General features: G+C 42.3%; 1 protein-coding gene across 1 annotated transcript; it reads left to right on the top strand.

Annotated features, from left to right (window-relative positions):
• The first annotated feature begins 205 nt into the window (after positions 1–205).
• Positions 206–8,823, top strand: LOC118820164 (protein sprouty homolog 3). Its single transcript, XM_036588317.1, has 2 exons — positions 206–805; positions 5,206–8,823. Exon 2 carries the CDS (start codon positions 5,277–5,279, stop codon positions 6,126–6,128), a length of 852 nt encoding a protein of 283 aa, XP_036444210.1. The 5' UTR covers positions 206–805; positions 5,206–5,276; the 3' UTR covers positions 6,129–8,823.
• Positions 8,824–18,713: the final 9,890 nt, after the last annotated feature.

The raw sequence follows: 18,713 nt of genomic DNA, 5'->3' as shown, positions 1-18,713 counted from the left end.
CTCCCCTGCTTCAGGCTAAGCTTAGGGAATCATATGGAACAGTGCCTGAGGGGGAGCAAATGAGAGATTGAGTTTCAGCCTGATGATGCCACTTAGCCATTAACTATCTCCAGCAAAACTCCACCAGCGCCACCCCACAGCCCTCCCCCTATCTACCATTCATATCCGACAACCCCTCCCCCTCCCTCCCTCCCTCTGTTTCCCACCCTCTATCTCACTCCCTCCACCTCCCTCTCTCTCTCTCTGTCTGTCATCCTCTCTCACTCACACAGACACATAGCCCTCTGAGAGCGAATGGATGAGCGCAAGAAAGCACTGACCAGAGAGAGGGAGACAGAGAAAGAGAGAGCGTGCGAGTGAGACAATCCAGCGCTCACACTTTTAGCTCATACTGAGACTAGACAAACCACAGATCAACTGCTCTCCAGCTGTATGTGGAAGTGCTCCTGAGCTCTGCTCTACCATTCACTTTACTCTGGGACCTTTCTGTTTCTTTTTTATTTTTTTTGTGGGTGTGTTATAAATTGGGATATTTTGTATGACATGTTGCCTTCTTTTCTGAGAGAATCCTCACTCTCATTTCGGAGTGCTGCTCTTTTTCTTTGGCTTTTGGCACAGTCCTTGGGGAATGATTGAGCACTGAGCAGGGAGGATAGCCTGCACGCGTGGGACCCCTGCGAAAAAAAACAAAAAAAGTGTCTGAAGGGACGAAGCTGACTGAGTGGCCCCAGCACACAGGAGAAGGAAGCAAAAGAAATCAAAAGTACTTTTTTGTGTTTCGCAATGGATCTCCCTCCATTCAGAGGTGAGTACTCTACCCAATTATCCCCTTTCCTCTTTCTAATTCGTGCTGCACTTTCAAACTTCCTTCTGAATGGTTTGCTCATCTGTGCTCGTTTGTGCTCCCTGGATAGTTTCATCTGTGAGTTTCTGCAAGTAGCATGTTTAGTTCAGTGTCCCAAACATAGGTCTAACTTGGACTTGCCTGTACATGGGGCTCGGGGCATGCAGGGATGACATTGATTGTCCTCAAGGTCGGAGCTGTCAATACAGCCAGTTTGTGCTGGCAGAGACTGGGAGAGAGGATGATAACAGACTGGGAAAGCTCTGATGCCTGAAAGGGGTTTTCTGCACTAGGCAGTGGGGCAGGTTGTGCACTGAGCACTCAAACTGTTTGAAAGCATTTTTGTTTTTGTTTTTTTTCTGATTGTTTTGCAGTTTTTTTTTGTTAAAATGTGAACAATGTAACTATCCCTTTACACTGGTTAGACTATACTGTGCTTTTTGTCTTCTTTAAATGTTACTAATTAGTATTAATGATAGGAGAAATACTTCCTGTATGCGCTGTAAGGTTATTTAGACATTTCAGGAGAAATGTTTTTGTTTATTTGTTTGTTCCACATTCTGTAGTATTATTTCCCAATCATTCCCAAATGTGTACATTCCTTCAGCTTTCCCTCTTTCTTGCTGTCTCCCCCCCCCCCCCTCTCTCTCTTCCTCTCCCCCTCTCCCTCTTCCTCCCTCTCTCTCTTGCCCGAACTGGTCTGCAGTGTCTATTTCAGTCCTTCCTGGGGGTCGGATTCGGCACATCCGGAATCTCATACAGTTTATTGTCATTCAATCCTGCTGTGTTCCCAGAGGGTCCGGAGGGGCTGACCCAGGGTCCTTGTGACTGACAACTCATGGCCAGCCTGAAATTTTGGCTAAGACAGGCCTCTGGGATCTTCTTCTGACCCCTATGTAGGGCCCATGCCCAGAATGACCAGCAGCTAATCACCTTTCATTCAGTAACTGCCAATCTGCCACTCTATTGCAGCCTCAGGAAATAATGATAGAAAGTAAACTAGATATGTCTAATGACAGTTTGATATCTGGTTGGAGTGCTGGATGGTTATTAGCTGCAGCATCACTGCCTGGGGTCACTGACAGGAGGCGTTAAAATAGCATCACATTATGATGTCATTGGCCTGGAGCCTTTGTCACCCACCCACCCCTCAGTGACTGAACAGCAATGCCATCTCTTGGCAACTGCCAACCACTCCCACTAGTCACTTTTGGAATGACCTGCCTGACTTCGACTGCATTCGCTACAACATTGTCCAGTGACCCTTTGCAGCATGACTGTTTTCCCCCCTTCCCCTATTCGTTCACCTCCCTGCTCTGGGGTTTTGGGTTACTCCCAGCCAGTGGTGTGTGGCGATTGTTATGAATAATATGCGCTCCTCATCCTCTTCCTGCCCAGGATTAGGTTACCCTGGCCAAGGATGTGTGCAAGGTACCGGGTGCAAGGAGCCCTGGGGCAGAGCCGCGAGGCACAGCTCACTCAGCACTGATACTCCCAGAGCGCAGGGGCCTGTCTTCAGGTTACCCCTCACGGCAGGCAGGACTGAGTAAACACGGCCCTCTCTCTCCTCTCTCTTTCTCTCCATCTCTCCACACGCAGCTCTTTCCCCTGCTCCCAGGCGCTCTCAGGCCTGCGCCTGCCTAGATGTCTTAACCTGAGACAGGTGCTGGCTTTGAAGCCCATGTTTCAAGCATTTGCTTTTGCCAAAGTATGCTTCACACAGTAATGCTCCACAGGGTAATTTGACTGTTTCACACACTCGGCTCATTTATGCTTTGCAGAGGTGCAAAAGAAGCTCTTTGCTTCTTAATAATTATAGTCAATTCTTTGTTCAGTGCATCTCCCAAAGCAATGTAATACTACAAAATAAGTACTCAAATAATGATAGCAGGAGGAAAACTAGGGACTTTTCACTGAGAATGGTAAGAAATACTGACAGCCATCAAGGCTGATGCTAATTCGATCTGTTTGACCTGTCAACATGCTTGGTGTGCAGTTGAGTTTGCAGTCCTCCTCAGCAGAGGCTGCACAAATGATAAAACCATGAGCAGACAAATAGATGGACTCTTCAGATGCGAGGGCGGAAAAGAAACTCAAACCAAGCAGGAAGTGATGCTTTGGCTGAACGCTGGATTGCAGAAACAGATCCCGAACTCTACCTGAGGAACAGCTAGTCTCAGCTGTTCTAACTCTCAGAGAAAGGATTTAAGTAACAGTGTACACCATTCCTGCATGTAGTTCATCCCCATATATGGCTGCCCTCATAACCTTAGCACTGAACCTACCAAAGTGCACCTTTCTAGACCCTAAGTCCATTTGCTGTGATGTCTCACTTCATTGAATTGGAATTCTTTTAGAGGTCGTGGTCAGAGCTTGGGATTGAGAAGATGTAATCTGAGCACAGCAATCAATAGTTCAGCGGACACTGTTAAAACGCAAGTGGACTGCTCTTCGTCCACCGGTGAATCAACCTTTTTGTTGCCTATTGAATAATGATGTCAGCAGTATTGAGGTTTTTTGGGTTGTGTCACATGTTCAGTCCTCTGCCACTTTTGTCATCATTTAGACACTAGCAGACCATCTTCGTTTGGACTCACCCTAAAGTGCGGTCTGGGGAATGTGGAGCTGACGAGTGCTTTGGGACTGGGTAGGGAGTGGTAGAGTGCTCTTTGCAGGGAGTGGGGAGGGGGCTCCTGATGTCAGCGCCTTGCCTGCACTGCTGCTGGAGTGTGGCTTATCGATCCGTTGGCACCCTGGCTACTGGGATGAGGTCTAGGGCTTGGATGGGTGGGGTAGGAACGGGGGTTACTGCTCCTACGCTACCCTGCTTAATAGGACATCTTACAAATCTAACAGAGCAGGTAGAGGTAGGACTGAAAAGAATAGAGGAGAAAAACAGGGGTGGAGGTTGTTTATGGGTAATGGTGGTTGACATGTACATACATAAAGACCACTGTCTTACCCAAAAAAGTTTAACTTGAGAAAAAAGAGTTTAACTTGAGAGCAAAGCTCGGTTTTTAACTGCAAGTCAGTGGAAAGTTTCAAATAAACCTCAGTGTAGCCCCCAGTGATAAATGCTCCCAAGCGCTGACACAGTTGAGGAAAACCACATGGAGAGGACATGTGCAAATGCTCTCGCAAATATGCAACCTAAAAGTGCCTGACATGACACAGATGAGCAAACCCAAAACTTCCTCTCTGGTTTGTCTGCAGATGCGCCGTTGGCTGGAAGTCCAATGTTGTTTGCGAAATCAGGCCCCAAATAATGAGCTCATGGAAATGAACAGCAGGCCCCTCTAAACAATTAGATGGACTGATAGGCCCTGACTGCAGCTCTCTGCTGGGTTTGATGTAATTACTCTCCAGGACTTCTCTTTCCTCCTCCGTGTAATTCGCAAATGCATTTTGTACTTCCGACCTGGGCCTCCTTATCTCGACTTTATGGTCGGGTGATGGAGGCAGGGGATGGATGCTATCTTACCTTTTTGTGAGAGCATCCAGGGCTCTTGCCAGGAATTCAGCTGACTGTGCCCCAGATACTTGGCGGACTGGGAGCAGACACTGCTTCCTCTAATTGCTGCCCTTGCGTATGGATTTCCGTTCCTGGTTATGTCAGGCATGGCTCTCCTCTCCTGTCTAATCTCTTTATCAAAGCTGCCTTAAAATGCATCTCCATTTGTCCTGAATGATCCTTTGTGAAAACTGACCTCCTTTGGAGAGATCCAAGTTCGTTCATGCAAACGGGTGGTTGTGTAACTCAAGGGGTGTGCAGAAAAACACAGACAACCCAGGAGGTTTGTCAAATTTGTGCAATTAGTTTATTTAGAGTCTTGAATGCACAAAACTCTAATGCAGTCCAAGTTCTTGTTGGGGCATAACATCAAATAATGTGAGCAGCATGTTGCTCAATTCCAGGATGCTGATGTTTTCCATGTACATTCCACCAGCCATGTTGTTCCTGTTTATGGAGGATAAGGCTTAACAAAAGAAAAGCTGCAGGGAGGGGCTCTTGGATTCCTCTGAGCAGCTGGGGGAAAAGATGCCTCAGGACATTGACACTAAGTCTTTTGGGTTCCCCTGTTTCTCACAATTCGTTGCTGTCAATTTCTCTGCTCAGATTCCCTTCCCTTGTGTCAACAGCTGTGTTCACCAGATGCTAAATTGCAGTGTGATGTCAATGGTTTTATCTCTCCATCCTCTGTGTCTAATAATAGCTGTAGTGGTGTATAGCTCTAAGTGGTGTGAACAGGGGTTATGTGTGCATGGATTTCTGCTGTTCCCTCCAGTGCCCACTGCTAAAACTTTTACATGATTCACTTTGCTGAAAAAGTCATGTTGTTTTGTATTATTGTATCTTTCAGGTTTATCTGATGTACCCTGATAGGCGTGAGCCTTGTATCCAAGTCTCTCCCTTGGTGGCCCTAGTGACATTATGGATCCAGCACCTCCTCTCAGGATGGACCGTGATGGCTTGGACCTCCAGCAGGTTTCTGTGCTGTCCATAGACCAGATCCGCTCAATAAGGGCCAGCAATGACTATGTGGAACGGCCAGTGGCTCTAGAGCCTGCCACTCAGGTGGGTGTCTTCTATACTCACGATGAGCGGCATCCTCAGATCCCTCGCAGTCAGAGTCAGCACCAACATGCCCACCTGGCACACTTGAGCCGCTCAAGTACCATCAGCTCCATGTCCCGTGGAAGTGCTGCTTCTGACCAGAGACTTCTTTCGGGATTAACACCCTCTCATTCTGGCCTGGCCACAGTTGTACGCTCTCAGCCTAAGGGTGATCTGAAACCAGACTCATTAGGTAAAGGCTTGGCTGATGGAGAGGATTTAGGCTTGCATCTTTTCATCTGCGAACGCTGTAGTCGCTGCAAGTGCCAGGAGTGTTGCGCCCCTCGCAGCCTGCCCTCCTGCTGGGCCTGTGGCCAGCGGTGCCTGTGCTCAGCCGAGAATGCTGTGGAGTATGGCACCTGTCTGTGTTGTGTAAAGGGCCTGTTTTACCACTGCTCTGCAGATGATGAGGACAACTGTGCCGATCGGCCGTGCTCCTGCGCCCCGGCTCATGCCTGCACCCGCTGGGGCACCATGGCCCTCCTGGCTCTTTGCTTGCCCTGCTTATGCTGCTATCCTCCCGCCAAGCTGTGCCTCACACTGTGCCAGCGAGGCTATGACCGTGCCACGCGGCCCGGCTGCCGCTGCAGCAACACCAACACTGTGTGCCGCAAGATCTCTGCCTCCAACCCCACGCCTTTCCGCAAGACCTTAGAGAAACCAGTATGACACCGAGATGCCCCAATACCCACCACTGCAGTCCCCCCATTCTGCATTCCCCTCAAGGAGACACTTCTGATCAGGAAGCAATCAGAGAATTCTGCTGAACTTGCTGACATCCGCCCAACCAATCAGGCCTTCCTACATCAAGTCCAACAAAGAGAGCTCTGGTTAATTTTTTTTTAATGCAAAACTTTGTCTATTTATTTATTTATTTGATTTTTCTGGGTAGGATACTTGGTCCAATGTGATCCATACACCACCTTTGCAGGGAGTAAGCTATCAGAACAAAATTCGGTGCTGTGTTGGGTTAATGTATCTTCCGAGCATAGAAGTCCTGGTGGTCTATGGGGAGTCAAGCTCCATGCTAGAAATCATCCTTGGCATCCTGAATGGACAAACTGGTGGCTGACATTTCATCTTACACAGAACAGGGGCTCTATCAGGGTGGGAAAAAACAGCCTAACCAAAAACAGTGACTAAATGAATCAAAACCACTTTGGACACCAAAAAGGGACCATTAAAGGCAGATGAAGCTCATTCAGGAAGGAAGTATGAGAGATGGTCTTCAAAAGAAAGACAGTGGGATATGAATAGAGGAGAAAATGAATGTGTGTGTGTACGGATGTGTGTGAAAGAGATGTAAGGTGTATGCGCATGTGTATGCAGTCGCAGGCTTGTGTCTGCTGTCAGCAGAAGCCTTCCTTTTTATTTTTAGAGAAGCTGCTCTGAAAGACAAAGTGTCTGGTCAGGTTTCCAGCCGAGGGCAGCCTGACGCCAGCCTCTCCCGAGCGCACTCGCGTCCTCACCATTCCATCCCCCCCTCTCCTGCCCACTGCGCCTTCCGATTTCCAGTAGCAGAATTCTTGCCCTGTGCTATCTCCAACTGTGCTATGGGACCAAATGCAAATCAGTCATCATACATTCCCAGAACAAAGCCTCAGTCATGGATGTTCCTCACCAAAGACTATAAGACTCCTCTCTCGTTTTTCCGCTGCTTTCAGGGTGACGCGTTACACAAGGCCTTAGCGAAGAACTCTCAGTCAAAATGGCCAGAAAATGTCCAAGACCACAGAAAGTCAGAGTACAAAGGAGGAGCTTCAGATCATAGTTTAACCTCAGAACAGCATCAATGAAAGAGCTACCAAGGATATCCTCCCTTTGGTCGTACATTTCTAAGCACAGACTTAACCGATTGGCTCCTGAGCCGCTACGCTCTGATCGGCTTTGGGCACTTTGCAGGACATGAGGACGTAGAAGAGCTTGAAACATCCCATAGGAAGAGAGAACTGCATTGTGACAGGGGCTTGATCACCTGGCCAGAATGAAACAGAGCACCATACTTGGGAACAAGGTGAAACAGATGCACTGATAATCCAAAACTGGGATGCGAAATGAAATCAAATCTGTTTCAAACGTGTGTGTTCTCCCCCTTATATGCACACTGATCCTTGTTGTTAGAGTTCCTTTGCTATATTTTTGTATGTACGTAGGATTGTTACTGTATTTGTATTTTTATTCTATTTGTTTTAATCTGGTTATTATTATTACCATTATTTTCTATTACCATCCGACATTAACTTTAAATCAGAGGCCTGGCTAACACTTAAAACTAACCTTAAAGCTGGCTTTGTATTGTGGGGGAGAGGTCCTTCGTGGTGAATATTTGCTTTACATTACAGTGCTATGATTGCCCTATAATGATCTTAATAATTACTGTGTAATTGGGTTGTGTTTTTTCACTGTTACAAAATTGCAAACGCTTAGCACATTTGCCCCTTTCATGACCTTAAATACAATCCTCCAAGGCAAGTAAGGGTGGAACTACTATTTAGGTGAAGTGCAACTGTGATTAAATTCGGCGCTCATTACACTGTATTTATCCAAGAAGGACGTGATAGCAGTGTAATGTAAGATCCTCTTTTGGGATTTCACATTGTGTGCTCATTTTTGAGGTGCAGAGACTCATTTAACATATAACACAAGTTATTATTCTCCTGAAAATACCTGGTATCTGTATTCACCAAACGTCCATGTGTTCAAGCGTATTTACTCGTTGGCTTTTATTTTGAGTTTGAGTAGAGTGCTACTATAATAGTTACTGATTCACAGTCAAATAATGCACCTTAAAAATGTCACGGTCTGCTTGAACTAAGAAGCCAGAGAGGAAAAAGGCGAAATTACCCACAATGTGAAACCGTGATGAGGTACCTCTCCTCCATGGTTATATCCCAACAATCTCTCCAAGGAGGGGTCATATTGTAGGGATGGGTGCAGTGTATAGGTACAAGCATTTTACAGGAATGCCTAACTGGTGCTGACCGCAGCCTCTAAGTTAACCACTAAAGGTTTCCCCATATTGTATTCATAAATATTGCTTTGGTACAATTGGCATCTTGTAAGTTGTGAAAGAATTAAAGAAGAATATATGGACATATATATATATATAGAAATCTATACAAATGAATATATTATATATATATAAAATATATATATATACATTTTACACATTTTCTTCTGTTGCCGACAAGTTATCGATTAAGTCACAGATATTTATTTAAATGGTTGCAAGGAAAGATAAATATTTATTTATGGTGAATGATGCGATGAAATGACCCTTGTAATGATTTCAACTTTTTCGTTGGAGTGGCGTGGTGGGTGTGGCCTTATGGCTGAGGACAACAAATAAAAGGAGTTTTCAAACGCTGTGCTTCTGCGTGACTCTTTCTTAATTGGCAGGTGAGATCAGTGGTAGCTAGATTATCTGTACTGAGCATTTTGTGATGGTTTTTGATAGACTAAACATAACTTTGGCATGCACAATACTGGGCATTAAATATTCAATAGTAAAAAGGCCTATTGGCCTTCCCACTACTCCAATGTGCTTGACATGGATTTGGCTTTAATGGTGTGTTTATTTATTATTTTCTTTTTAAGGTCTGACACTTACTGACACAGTGGTGGTGATAGGAACCAGGGGTCATGATGTGTACAACTCAAATATGGCCATTTTATTTACTATCCTAAATGAACAGTGTACAGACACATGTCTACTGAGTTTTTATATGTAAAGATTAAGAAAAGATTTTTTCTTTGAGGTCCATTTTGCCTTATAATACTTTACATGTACATCTCCACCATTAATGTGTTTAAAAATACGTTTTAAGCCAAAACTTTCTTAAAACTATCATAAAATAATGTCTCAGTCATTAGGCACTGTTTATGTAACAGTTTCATAGAACAGCTTTCTGTAAGGTGCTTTTAGGGGCATTAAACTCTTCAGATGTCTGGTTCCTATCACCACCACTGGGATCAGTTCTGACTCAGAAGGTGTCTCCAGAATGGAGTATTTCACATCAAACCACTCTGAATGACTTTTTTTTTTTACAGCTTAACCATTTAATTCTGCAGTTTTTCTTTTTAAAAAATAGATGGAATTCCCATTTAAAGCCTGTTTGGCGTGTACGTAGCCCCAAGCAGCGCTATCAGCTTCCAGAAGTATGTGTGGAAAGAACTGTATGCTTTGTATGAATTGTGGAGGCTAATTTGTGGCGATTAAGGTAGCGACTGCTAGTGTAACTGTGTATTTGTGCATGTGTGTGTGTGTGTGTGTGTGTGTGTGTGTGCGTAAGTCTGGGATGCAGTGTTACGGAGTTCCAGTCTTTGTCCATGTCTCTTTACTCCGCTCCCCGCACTTCAGCCTGTTTGTCTCATAAATAAGTAATCAAGGCCAGCTCGTGCTAATGGCTTCTGAGAAAAGTGAATACAGATGTGTGTGTGTGTGTGTGTACGTGTGCGTCTGTGTGTTCATCTGTGTGCACATGTGCACTCCAGAGAGACCCCTAATGTTCATCATCACGCTAAAGAAAAGCTCTGCTCCTCCATATCCCTCCAAACCGGTCTGATTTTCCCCTAGCTCCATAAGTATTAAAGGGGAAGGAAGTCAAGAGTCAAGAGTTGTTTACAGTGGTGGTGATAGATACCAGACATCTGAAGCATTTACTGTCTCCGTCACAGAAAGTTATTGAAGTCATTATATGAAATGGTTATGAATACACCTCCTCGCTGCCTGAGACATTGTTTTATGTACCCATAAAAAGTGGAGTTCCAAAATACTGTACATGCCTTTGCAACAGTTTCAAATCTATAGAGTATATGGAAAACTCACTCACAACAACGTGCATAATTAAAAAAGAAGAAAAAGAAAAAAAGTGTAGGTTCACTGGTAGTTCTGGAAAGTTAATAAAATGGCTATATTTGTGCTGTAGGTGTTATGACCCCTGGTTTCTGTCACCACCACTGTAAAGAAATCGGAGCCTGTAAGTTTCTCTACAATGAACCACTTCACACTAAACAACTCTAATTGACTTTGTTTACGCCTCATTGGTTGAATTATGCAGACATTTTGAAAGATCAGTGGACTTCCCCTTTAAGTGTGCATCCTAACATCTCCTCAAACCCCCGCTCATTCAGTGTGTGCGTGTGTATATGTGAAGCGGAAACCACATGAATAATGCACATCCTTCCCCAACTCAGAAGCTTTTACATCTCTCCTCATGTGTGTTCATCTGTACATACAGTCCTCCACGTTGCTACATTCCGACAGTTTGCTTGACACAATAACTCGATCAAGTAGTCCACACTATGGATAAAGCCATAATAATCATAAATCAACTGCAGCCCAAATCATTATCCTCCATTTTACAGCATGTTATGCGAAGTGTGCTTGTAGTCTTTTTCCACTTACACTTAAATAATCATTGCATGTCCTGTACTGATTATGTTTAAACTGTACTAACTCAAAACATGATGCAACTGAACTTGGGTTCATGAAATATTTTCAATTTTCCCAAATCCCCGCAGTGCAGTTACAAACCTCAGTTCCAAAAAGGTTGGGACAGTATGTGAAATACAAACACAAAAAAGCAAAAGCAGTGATTTGTAAATCTACTTTGACCTTTATTTAAAAGAAAACAGCACAAAGACAAAATAATGAAGTAATGAATTTTAGGACAACCTCATTGTATTAAACTGAAAATTGATGGCTGCAGTATGAAAAGTTGGGATGGGGCAATTTAAGACTGAGAATATTGTGAAATGTTCAAAAAACATCATAAACAAGTGATGCAATCATGCTTTGTAAAAAAAACACAAAAAAGAGCCTAATCCTTTACAAGCAATGATGAGTGGAGGCTTACGAGAATAATCCAGCAGTTCAAGTATAATGTTCCTCAGTGAGTGATTGCAATGAACTTAGGTTTTTCACCTGCTACAATGCCTAATATCATCATAAAAACCAGAGAATCCAGAGAATCTCTGTGTGTAAAGAGCAAGGCCAAATGCACAAATGCAAGTTAAGCCTGAACTATTCACAGCAGAAGCCATATGTCAATAATGTTTAGGAATGCTATGGACTTTTATGGTCTTGAAATCATCTGAAATGAACAGTTGAAATGTGTATTGTGGTCCTACAGGTCAGTGATTGTGCATAGAAATATTGGATGGCGTGTTCTCCAGGGCAAGAAAACAACCATTCAGATTGTCACCAGCCAAAAGGATCTATCATGGTATTGTATTAGTGGCAATGGCATTAACTTGCATATCTGTGAAGGTACCATTAACACAAAGTTACATATCAATTTTGGAGAAACATGTTGCCTTCTAGACAATGTCTTTTTCAAGGGTGTTCATGAATAATTCAAGTTGCTAACGCCAACATCAAACCACATGTGTTGCAACAGCATGGCTGCATACTCTGAGAGTGCAGGTGCTAGACTGGCCTGCCCACAGCCCGGATCAATCTCGTAAAATGTATGGCGCATTATGAAGCGCAAAATGCTACTGAAGGCCCTGTACAGTTGAGCAGCTGAAGACTTGTACAATGGAAGAATTTGGAATGAGCATATATTTATAAAAACAACAGTTCAAAAGGTAGAACATAAAATGCTGTGTTTATGTATTTTTTTTTTTATTTAATACACGTCAAACAGAATTTACTAATCACTGCTTGCTGTTTCTGTTAACATTATATATACTATCCTAACTTTTTTGGAGTTGTGGTTTGTATATCAGTCTATGTGTGTAACTTGTTACACATAAAAAGGCATCCACCATTAGCTGACCTGAACCTACCTCACAGAGAGAGAGTCCCATGTAATGAAATGCCTCATGGAATAAGAATGGCGCCCGCCACCATCCAAAAAGTCAGAGTGGACTCCTTTTAGCTGCTTACAAATCTAACCCTACAGGAATGCTCCTTGCTTACTTAACCTTTAACCCGGCCAATAAAGGACAAGGAGGGAAGGGGGTCAGTTGATCTTCTACCATCCTGACCCTGCTGCCCTCTGTGACCAGCAAACTCCCCTATGTGGCCCTTGTCCGGCAGGGACAGGCAGTGTATAGGACACCCCAGGGGTCAGCCTCAAAGCCCCACTGAGTGGGATGGCTACAATAGTGGCTGTCAGTCAGCGTTCCATACACGTCAATCACTGTGCGATGGAGTATGAAAGCAGACTTTTTCTTAGCCGTGCTAATCCGACTGTAAGAACACCCTACTCCTAAACTGCACTTTGAGAGTTTACAAATTGTCTGCTTAATTTGGGGATTATGGACACTGACATCATATGTACAAACACAGTGTTTGGGAGAAAATTTGAACGTTTCCAATTGTATTTGCATTATGCTTATTTGAACTTATGAAACTTATGCTAAGTTTAATTGAATGCCCTGTGTTTGTAGCCAGTAGCCAATATATTGTACCGAGTAACTTCACTAATGATTTGCCAACCTTTAAACTCTGCTGGACTTCAGTTTGTTTACTCTCATAACTAAAGAACCATCCTACAGTCGTGGTAGTTACTGATTTGCTTATAGTAGCATAGTATGGTACAGTAGTTTAGTGTATGATAGAAAAGTTCAAATTCACATACATGCTGGAGCAAAGCCAAGAATGCTATCCAACTGATCACCCAAAGAGCATAATGAGATTTGGTTACAATGCTTGCCTTCGCCATGGTGGAAGCCTTTGTAATTGTGGTGGAGAAGAAGTTTAGGGGTGAGGGCTGGTGGTTGTCCAGCATGTTGCCTCCCTGGGGGGCGGTGGAGTCTTGCAGGCTGGGGAGTGAGTTGGAGCCGTTGACAGGAGGAGGTGTGATGGAGAAGCAGGCGCCAGAGAGGGCTGACTAGGCCAGAGGAGGCCAGAGTGGAGATGACCCACTGGCTCTGCTGGCAGGGAGTTAGGAGACATCTAACAGTGGGCACCAGTGTCACTAACTAACTAGCAAGTGTGTTGTCCTTGCCCTTTCTTTTCTTGGTTCTTATTTTTTAAGCCCTTTTTGTGGTAGATTAGATTTACCTGGGGAAGTAACTGCAATTTAAATGAATGACGGGAACTGGATTTCAGTCCAGTATGAAACTGCGATGTTTGTAAGATGGACAGTAATGAGTCATTTTATGGCAACGTCCATTTTTGTGTCCCTAGCAGTTAGAGATATATTAGACTTGAAAAACATGTTAGGATTACAATTTATTTATATTGTAAAATAAAACAATAAGTTATTTTGAGCCATCAATTTAGCAATATTGGTTTTTAAATCAAATATATAGAAGTCCAAGCACCACAGAAGTGCTCGTCCTCACAGTCATGTGTAATGGGTGAGGCCATATTTTGAAGTAAAAAACATGTTTTTCTGCAATTTTAACTGCAATAATCTATACATGACTATGAAATATATGATTTAAATGACATGAAAACAAATGCCAAATAAATATTATAAAATATATAATGAAAGTTGTTGTCCCCAGAGTTGTGTCACTGGCGTTAGAGTGTAACAAAAAATCTCTTATTTTGAAATAAAAATCACACTGATGACATCACTTCACTTCCTTTTACCTATTTTCTGAGGATCTATGAAGAAAAGCACATGGTGAGTCCACTGTGTTTTTTCAGTTATCAGACATTTTCTCATTTAGCTCATGATTTCATATGAAGCTTTTAGTTAGAGTCACTGGTGTGACCTACTTTATTCTTAGGTAATTGTGAAAAAATGGAATACAAATGGATTAAATTACATATTTTACTGGATATTCCATGATTGACAACATGTGGTTTGATGCTCCATAGCAGCCATTTTGTATAATGCATTTTTCATTAAAAATGTCTCTGGTGTTACCTTTCTTAACACCAATGATGATCAGTAACACCAGTGACGCCTGTGGATAGATAAAAAAGTGGACATTTCTGTAGGATGACATTCTGACTGAATTGACTGAACTGTTCCAGTCAACATTACAGTAAAGTAAATACAAACACTGTGTGTTGTTATTGTCATTATGATCTTACACTGATGTACACATCTGAGCTATGATGCTTCAATCAGGGCTAACTGTGGTAATTTGAGGAAATCAGAAGAGATACTTCCTGTAAAGTTTGGCTAATGAAATCCTTCACACATTCCACTACGGAACCTCCTCTGGTAAATCTAATCCAGCTCCAGTAAGTTTTCCTCTAAAACTCAATTTGAGCTGGACTAGTTTTACTACAGGAGGAGTGGTAATGTAATTCGTAAGGGATCTGACAGGCCACGTCGTATGGAATAACGTATGTGTTGGAGTTGAGGATAAAGGAACTGTGTCTAGTTGAACATTTTAGCGGTTAGCCTCGTCTTTCAGTCGGCAGGTTTTGTTAGTACTCAAGGTCAGTGCCATTACTGCTAATATTACTACAACTATTACTGAGGGAGCTCTGGGCTTGGTGAATACACAAGGTAATTTGGTCCGGAATTATTATTTAGCAGACTTGTAAAAACTATAGACATTGCAGATTCATAACAGATTAAAGTCGTAGACTTTGGCTGGGTTTCCCGAAAGCATCTTAGCTCTAATATTAGCTACCAGCGAAATGATCTTAAAGGGAAATGTCTACATAATTCCATCATTTAGATGTAAACAAAGTCATTCAGAGTGGTTAGAAATACTCTGTTCTAGAGAAACTGAGTCAGAATTGTTCATAGTGGTTGTGAGAGGAACCATCAGAAGTGTTTAATGCCTCTAAAAGCTCTCTGACAGAAAATGATGAAATGGAATTATTACAAACACGCCTGAGACACTGATAAATTTAAGATAAGATGTTTGGATTAAAACTGCTTTATTCATGGCAGAGAGGTAAGTGCAGGGTATTACGAGGCAAACTAGTTCCCAAAGAAAAATGACTTTTTTTCAGATTTACTACTATTTTACCATCATCAACATTATATATAAAAACTTAAGACACATGCAAGTTTACTGGTCATATTGGATAGTTACTAAAATGGCTATATTTGCATTGTAAACATCGAGACCCCTGGTTCCTATCACCACCACTGTAAAGGAATCAGTAAGTTTTTCTGCAATGCACCATTTTACATCAAACCACTCTGAATGACTTTGTTTACATCTGAGCAACTGAAGTATGCTGAAATGTTGAAAAATCAGTGGAATTCCTCTTTAACACTAAAGTGCTTTTGGGAAACTTAGCACCTCCCCAGGTAAAAGTAATTCAGCTTTGAATAGGGCTCAGAACCTTACAGTGGAATGAAAAGCAAAGCCATACATCAGCAAGGCCAAAACAAGCGGGTCTTCACTGTGGACTAATGAGACATCAGAGACGTGCTGGGGAATTTGGGAGTTAAGTTCACTGTGGCACATGTTGTATTTTTTTCCCCCTCATGGTCTCAGAGAGGACCCATCTGCGCTGTGGTGAGTGGTTAGAAGCCGGTGGTGGTGGTGTGTTAAAAGCGTGTGAAGTATGTTTAAGGGAGGGGTGTGTGTGAGGCTGAGGAGGATCTGTGGATCCCGCTCCTCTCATGTGGCCAATGGGACCTGGGAAAGAGGAAGTTTGGGAGAAATGGGAGATTTCCTCCCTGTTAAATGGTTCCCACTAAATTGCTTTCAAACATATGGGTTTCCGCACAGTTTGAAAGCTTGAGATTGCTTTTTCCCATCTGGGCAATGATACTAATTATTCATCGGCTCTCCTGGATAAGTGTGATTCATCTGGATAAATGAATAAAAAATCACCCCATAAAGTTGTCATCTTTTACAAATAACGTAAATAAAGTGAAGGGAGTTGTATTTGTTGGAAGTTCTAAAATATTAAGAGGCATAAACTAAAAAAGGCCTTCGATCTGGAGCCCTGAGAGAGGTTTATAGGCCCCGGCCTGGTGCTGAGGTATGTGCTGAGAGACGGGGAGGTGGATAAATGGCGTGTGCAGCAGGGGAGTCGGAAGAGAGTGAGAGAGAAAGAGTGAGAGAGAGGAGGAGAGGAGGAGGTTTGTTTGCAGGCCTGCTGGGTGGCTGAGTGCGGACAGCTGGAGGAGGAGTTGATGGGAATGGTATCTGCGGGGTCAAGGGTCAGCGCAGAGAGCTTTAACACACTTCCGCTGCCGGCCCCACGGCCCTGCGCTCTCTGGAATTCAGCTCTCCTCCACCTCCCACTCACAGAGCGTGTGTATCACTTTCACATTTTGTGTTTTAACAACAACACTGTTAAAAAGTTTGGGATGACTGGCCAGTGTGCATGAAGCATCTCAGAGTCAGATCGCTGATCTAGGATCAGACTCCTCTCTTATTTACTACTGACAGGAACCCATTCTACATCAGCACTCCTACTACAAACAGCTGAAGACCCCACTGTTTTAATAATGTAGAACCAGATTTGTTACAGATGCAATTTGTTGCTGGTACTGTGCAACTGTAGGTTTCAAATAATTAGAAGGAGGCTGGAAGTCTTAGGTGTGCACAGTTGTATTTTTCTTATAGTACCAAACAGTAACAATATTAGAAAAAAAACTTTAATTTCTACTATTAGTAATAAACATTATCACCTGTCTTTAAAGCACATAGATGTAAGGTGCTCTATAAACAAGAATATTTTATAAATAGAAAATTACAACATATTTATCGTTTCATTATGTCTTGTTTCCCCCCAAAAAAGGAAATTTGAAATAAAGCATCTACCAAAACAATTTAATCTGAAGTTACAGTATTTTTAAACTGTCTAATTTAATACCAGTAAATGAAACTGAAATATTGAAACACTGACTAAAATATTGAATATTTTATATTTTATATATATTGAAAATGGTCAATTTGCACTTTTTGGAGATTGTTATTAATTAAACTATTATGAAAAAAATGCATTTTGCTCACTTTATTTAAACAGAAATGTTTGATGTAGTATGTATATATATATATATATGTGCGGTGAGTATATATATATATATATATATATATATATATATATATATATATACATATATATGTGCGGTGAGTGTATATATATATATATATATATATATATATATATATATATATATATATATATACATATAGGCGGCACGGTGGCGCAGTGGGTAGCGCGGTGGCCTGGGTTTGGGTGACCAGGGTCGTTTCTGTGTGGAGTTTGCATCTTCTCCCCGTGTCTGTGTGGGTTTCCTCCGGGTACTCCGGTTTCCTTCCACAGTCCAAAGACATGCAGTCAGGCCAATTGGGCTTGCTAAATTGCCCCTAGGTGTGAGTGTATGTGAATGTGTATGTCTGTCTGTCTGTCTGCCCTGCGATGGACTGGCGACCCGTCCAGGGTGTATCCTGCCTTCTGCCCAATGACAGCTGGGACCCAGAAGGATGAGCGGTTTAGATGATGTGTGTGTGTGTATATATGTGTGCATATATATATATATATATATGCATTACAGTTCATATATAGAAACTAAGCTGTAAATGTGGCCTGTTTTAAAATCCTTGTTTGTATGATGTCACATATTAAGATATTAATATATTAATATTATACATATTAACAGCAGTTTAGCTCCGCCCGTCATGTTATAAGGAGTATTGAGTGTTTCAACCTGGACTGCTTTTTTATCGTTGGCATTTTCCCCAGTTTTCTTCCCCCCCTGGGAAGATGAAGGCTGGCACATGCTTCTTCTGAGACATGTGAAGGGCCCCCACATAATTTCAGTTCAACAGTCAGTTCAACGTGCTTGGAAAAGAATGCTAATTGCCTCTTCTGCTACATTAGCTAACAGAAACCCACATTGGCTAGCATCGCGCAGAGTGATGGGGGAGACGGAGGACCATCCCACCCATACCAGACAGAGCAAGGCCAATTATGTTCTCTTGGATTCCCTGTGCTGGATGGCTGTGGCATCACTGGGGACTGAACTTCCTAGCCCACATTCTGGAGCCCGGACTGCTTTTTGAATGATGTACAGTATAGAGCAGAAGTCATGTACATGTTATTGCTGTTGGAACAAAACAAAATCATCTCCAAAATAGTAACTTTACAGAAGGAAAAAATATTAGTAACTTGTTAATAACATTGTTAATGTAACAAAACTGTTTTATTTGATCTTTTTGACCATTTCTATTGGTACATTCATTATGAAATTTTAACACAATGGAAAATGGTACTTGATGTTTTCAAATTATGCAAAAAAAGTAAAAAAAATGTAAAAATGAAACATGTTTTTGGTAAATAAAACCACACAAATGTAAGTGGACTTCAAGGGGAAAAAAATAAATAAAAGGAAAATATAAGATACAGACCTTTTAACA

The sequence above is a fragment of the Colossoma macropomum genome, unplaced genomic scaffold (genome assembly GCF_904425465.1).
Source record: "Colossoma macropomum unplaced genomic scaffold, Colossoma_macropomum, whole genome shotgun sequence".
Taxonomy (NCBI): domain Eukaryota; kingdom Metazoa; phylum Chordata; class Actinopteri; order Characiformes; family Serrasalmidae; genus Colossoma; species Colossoma macropomum.
Note: the sequence above shows the minus strand (reverse complement) of the source record. Positions and strands in the feature narration are given on the sequence as shown.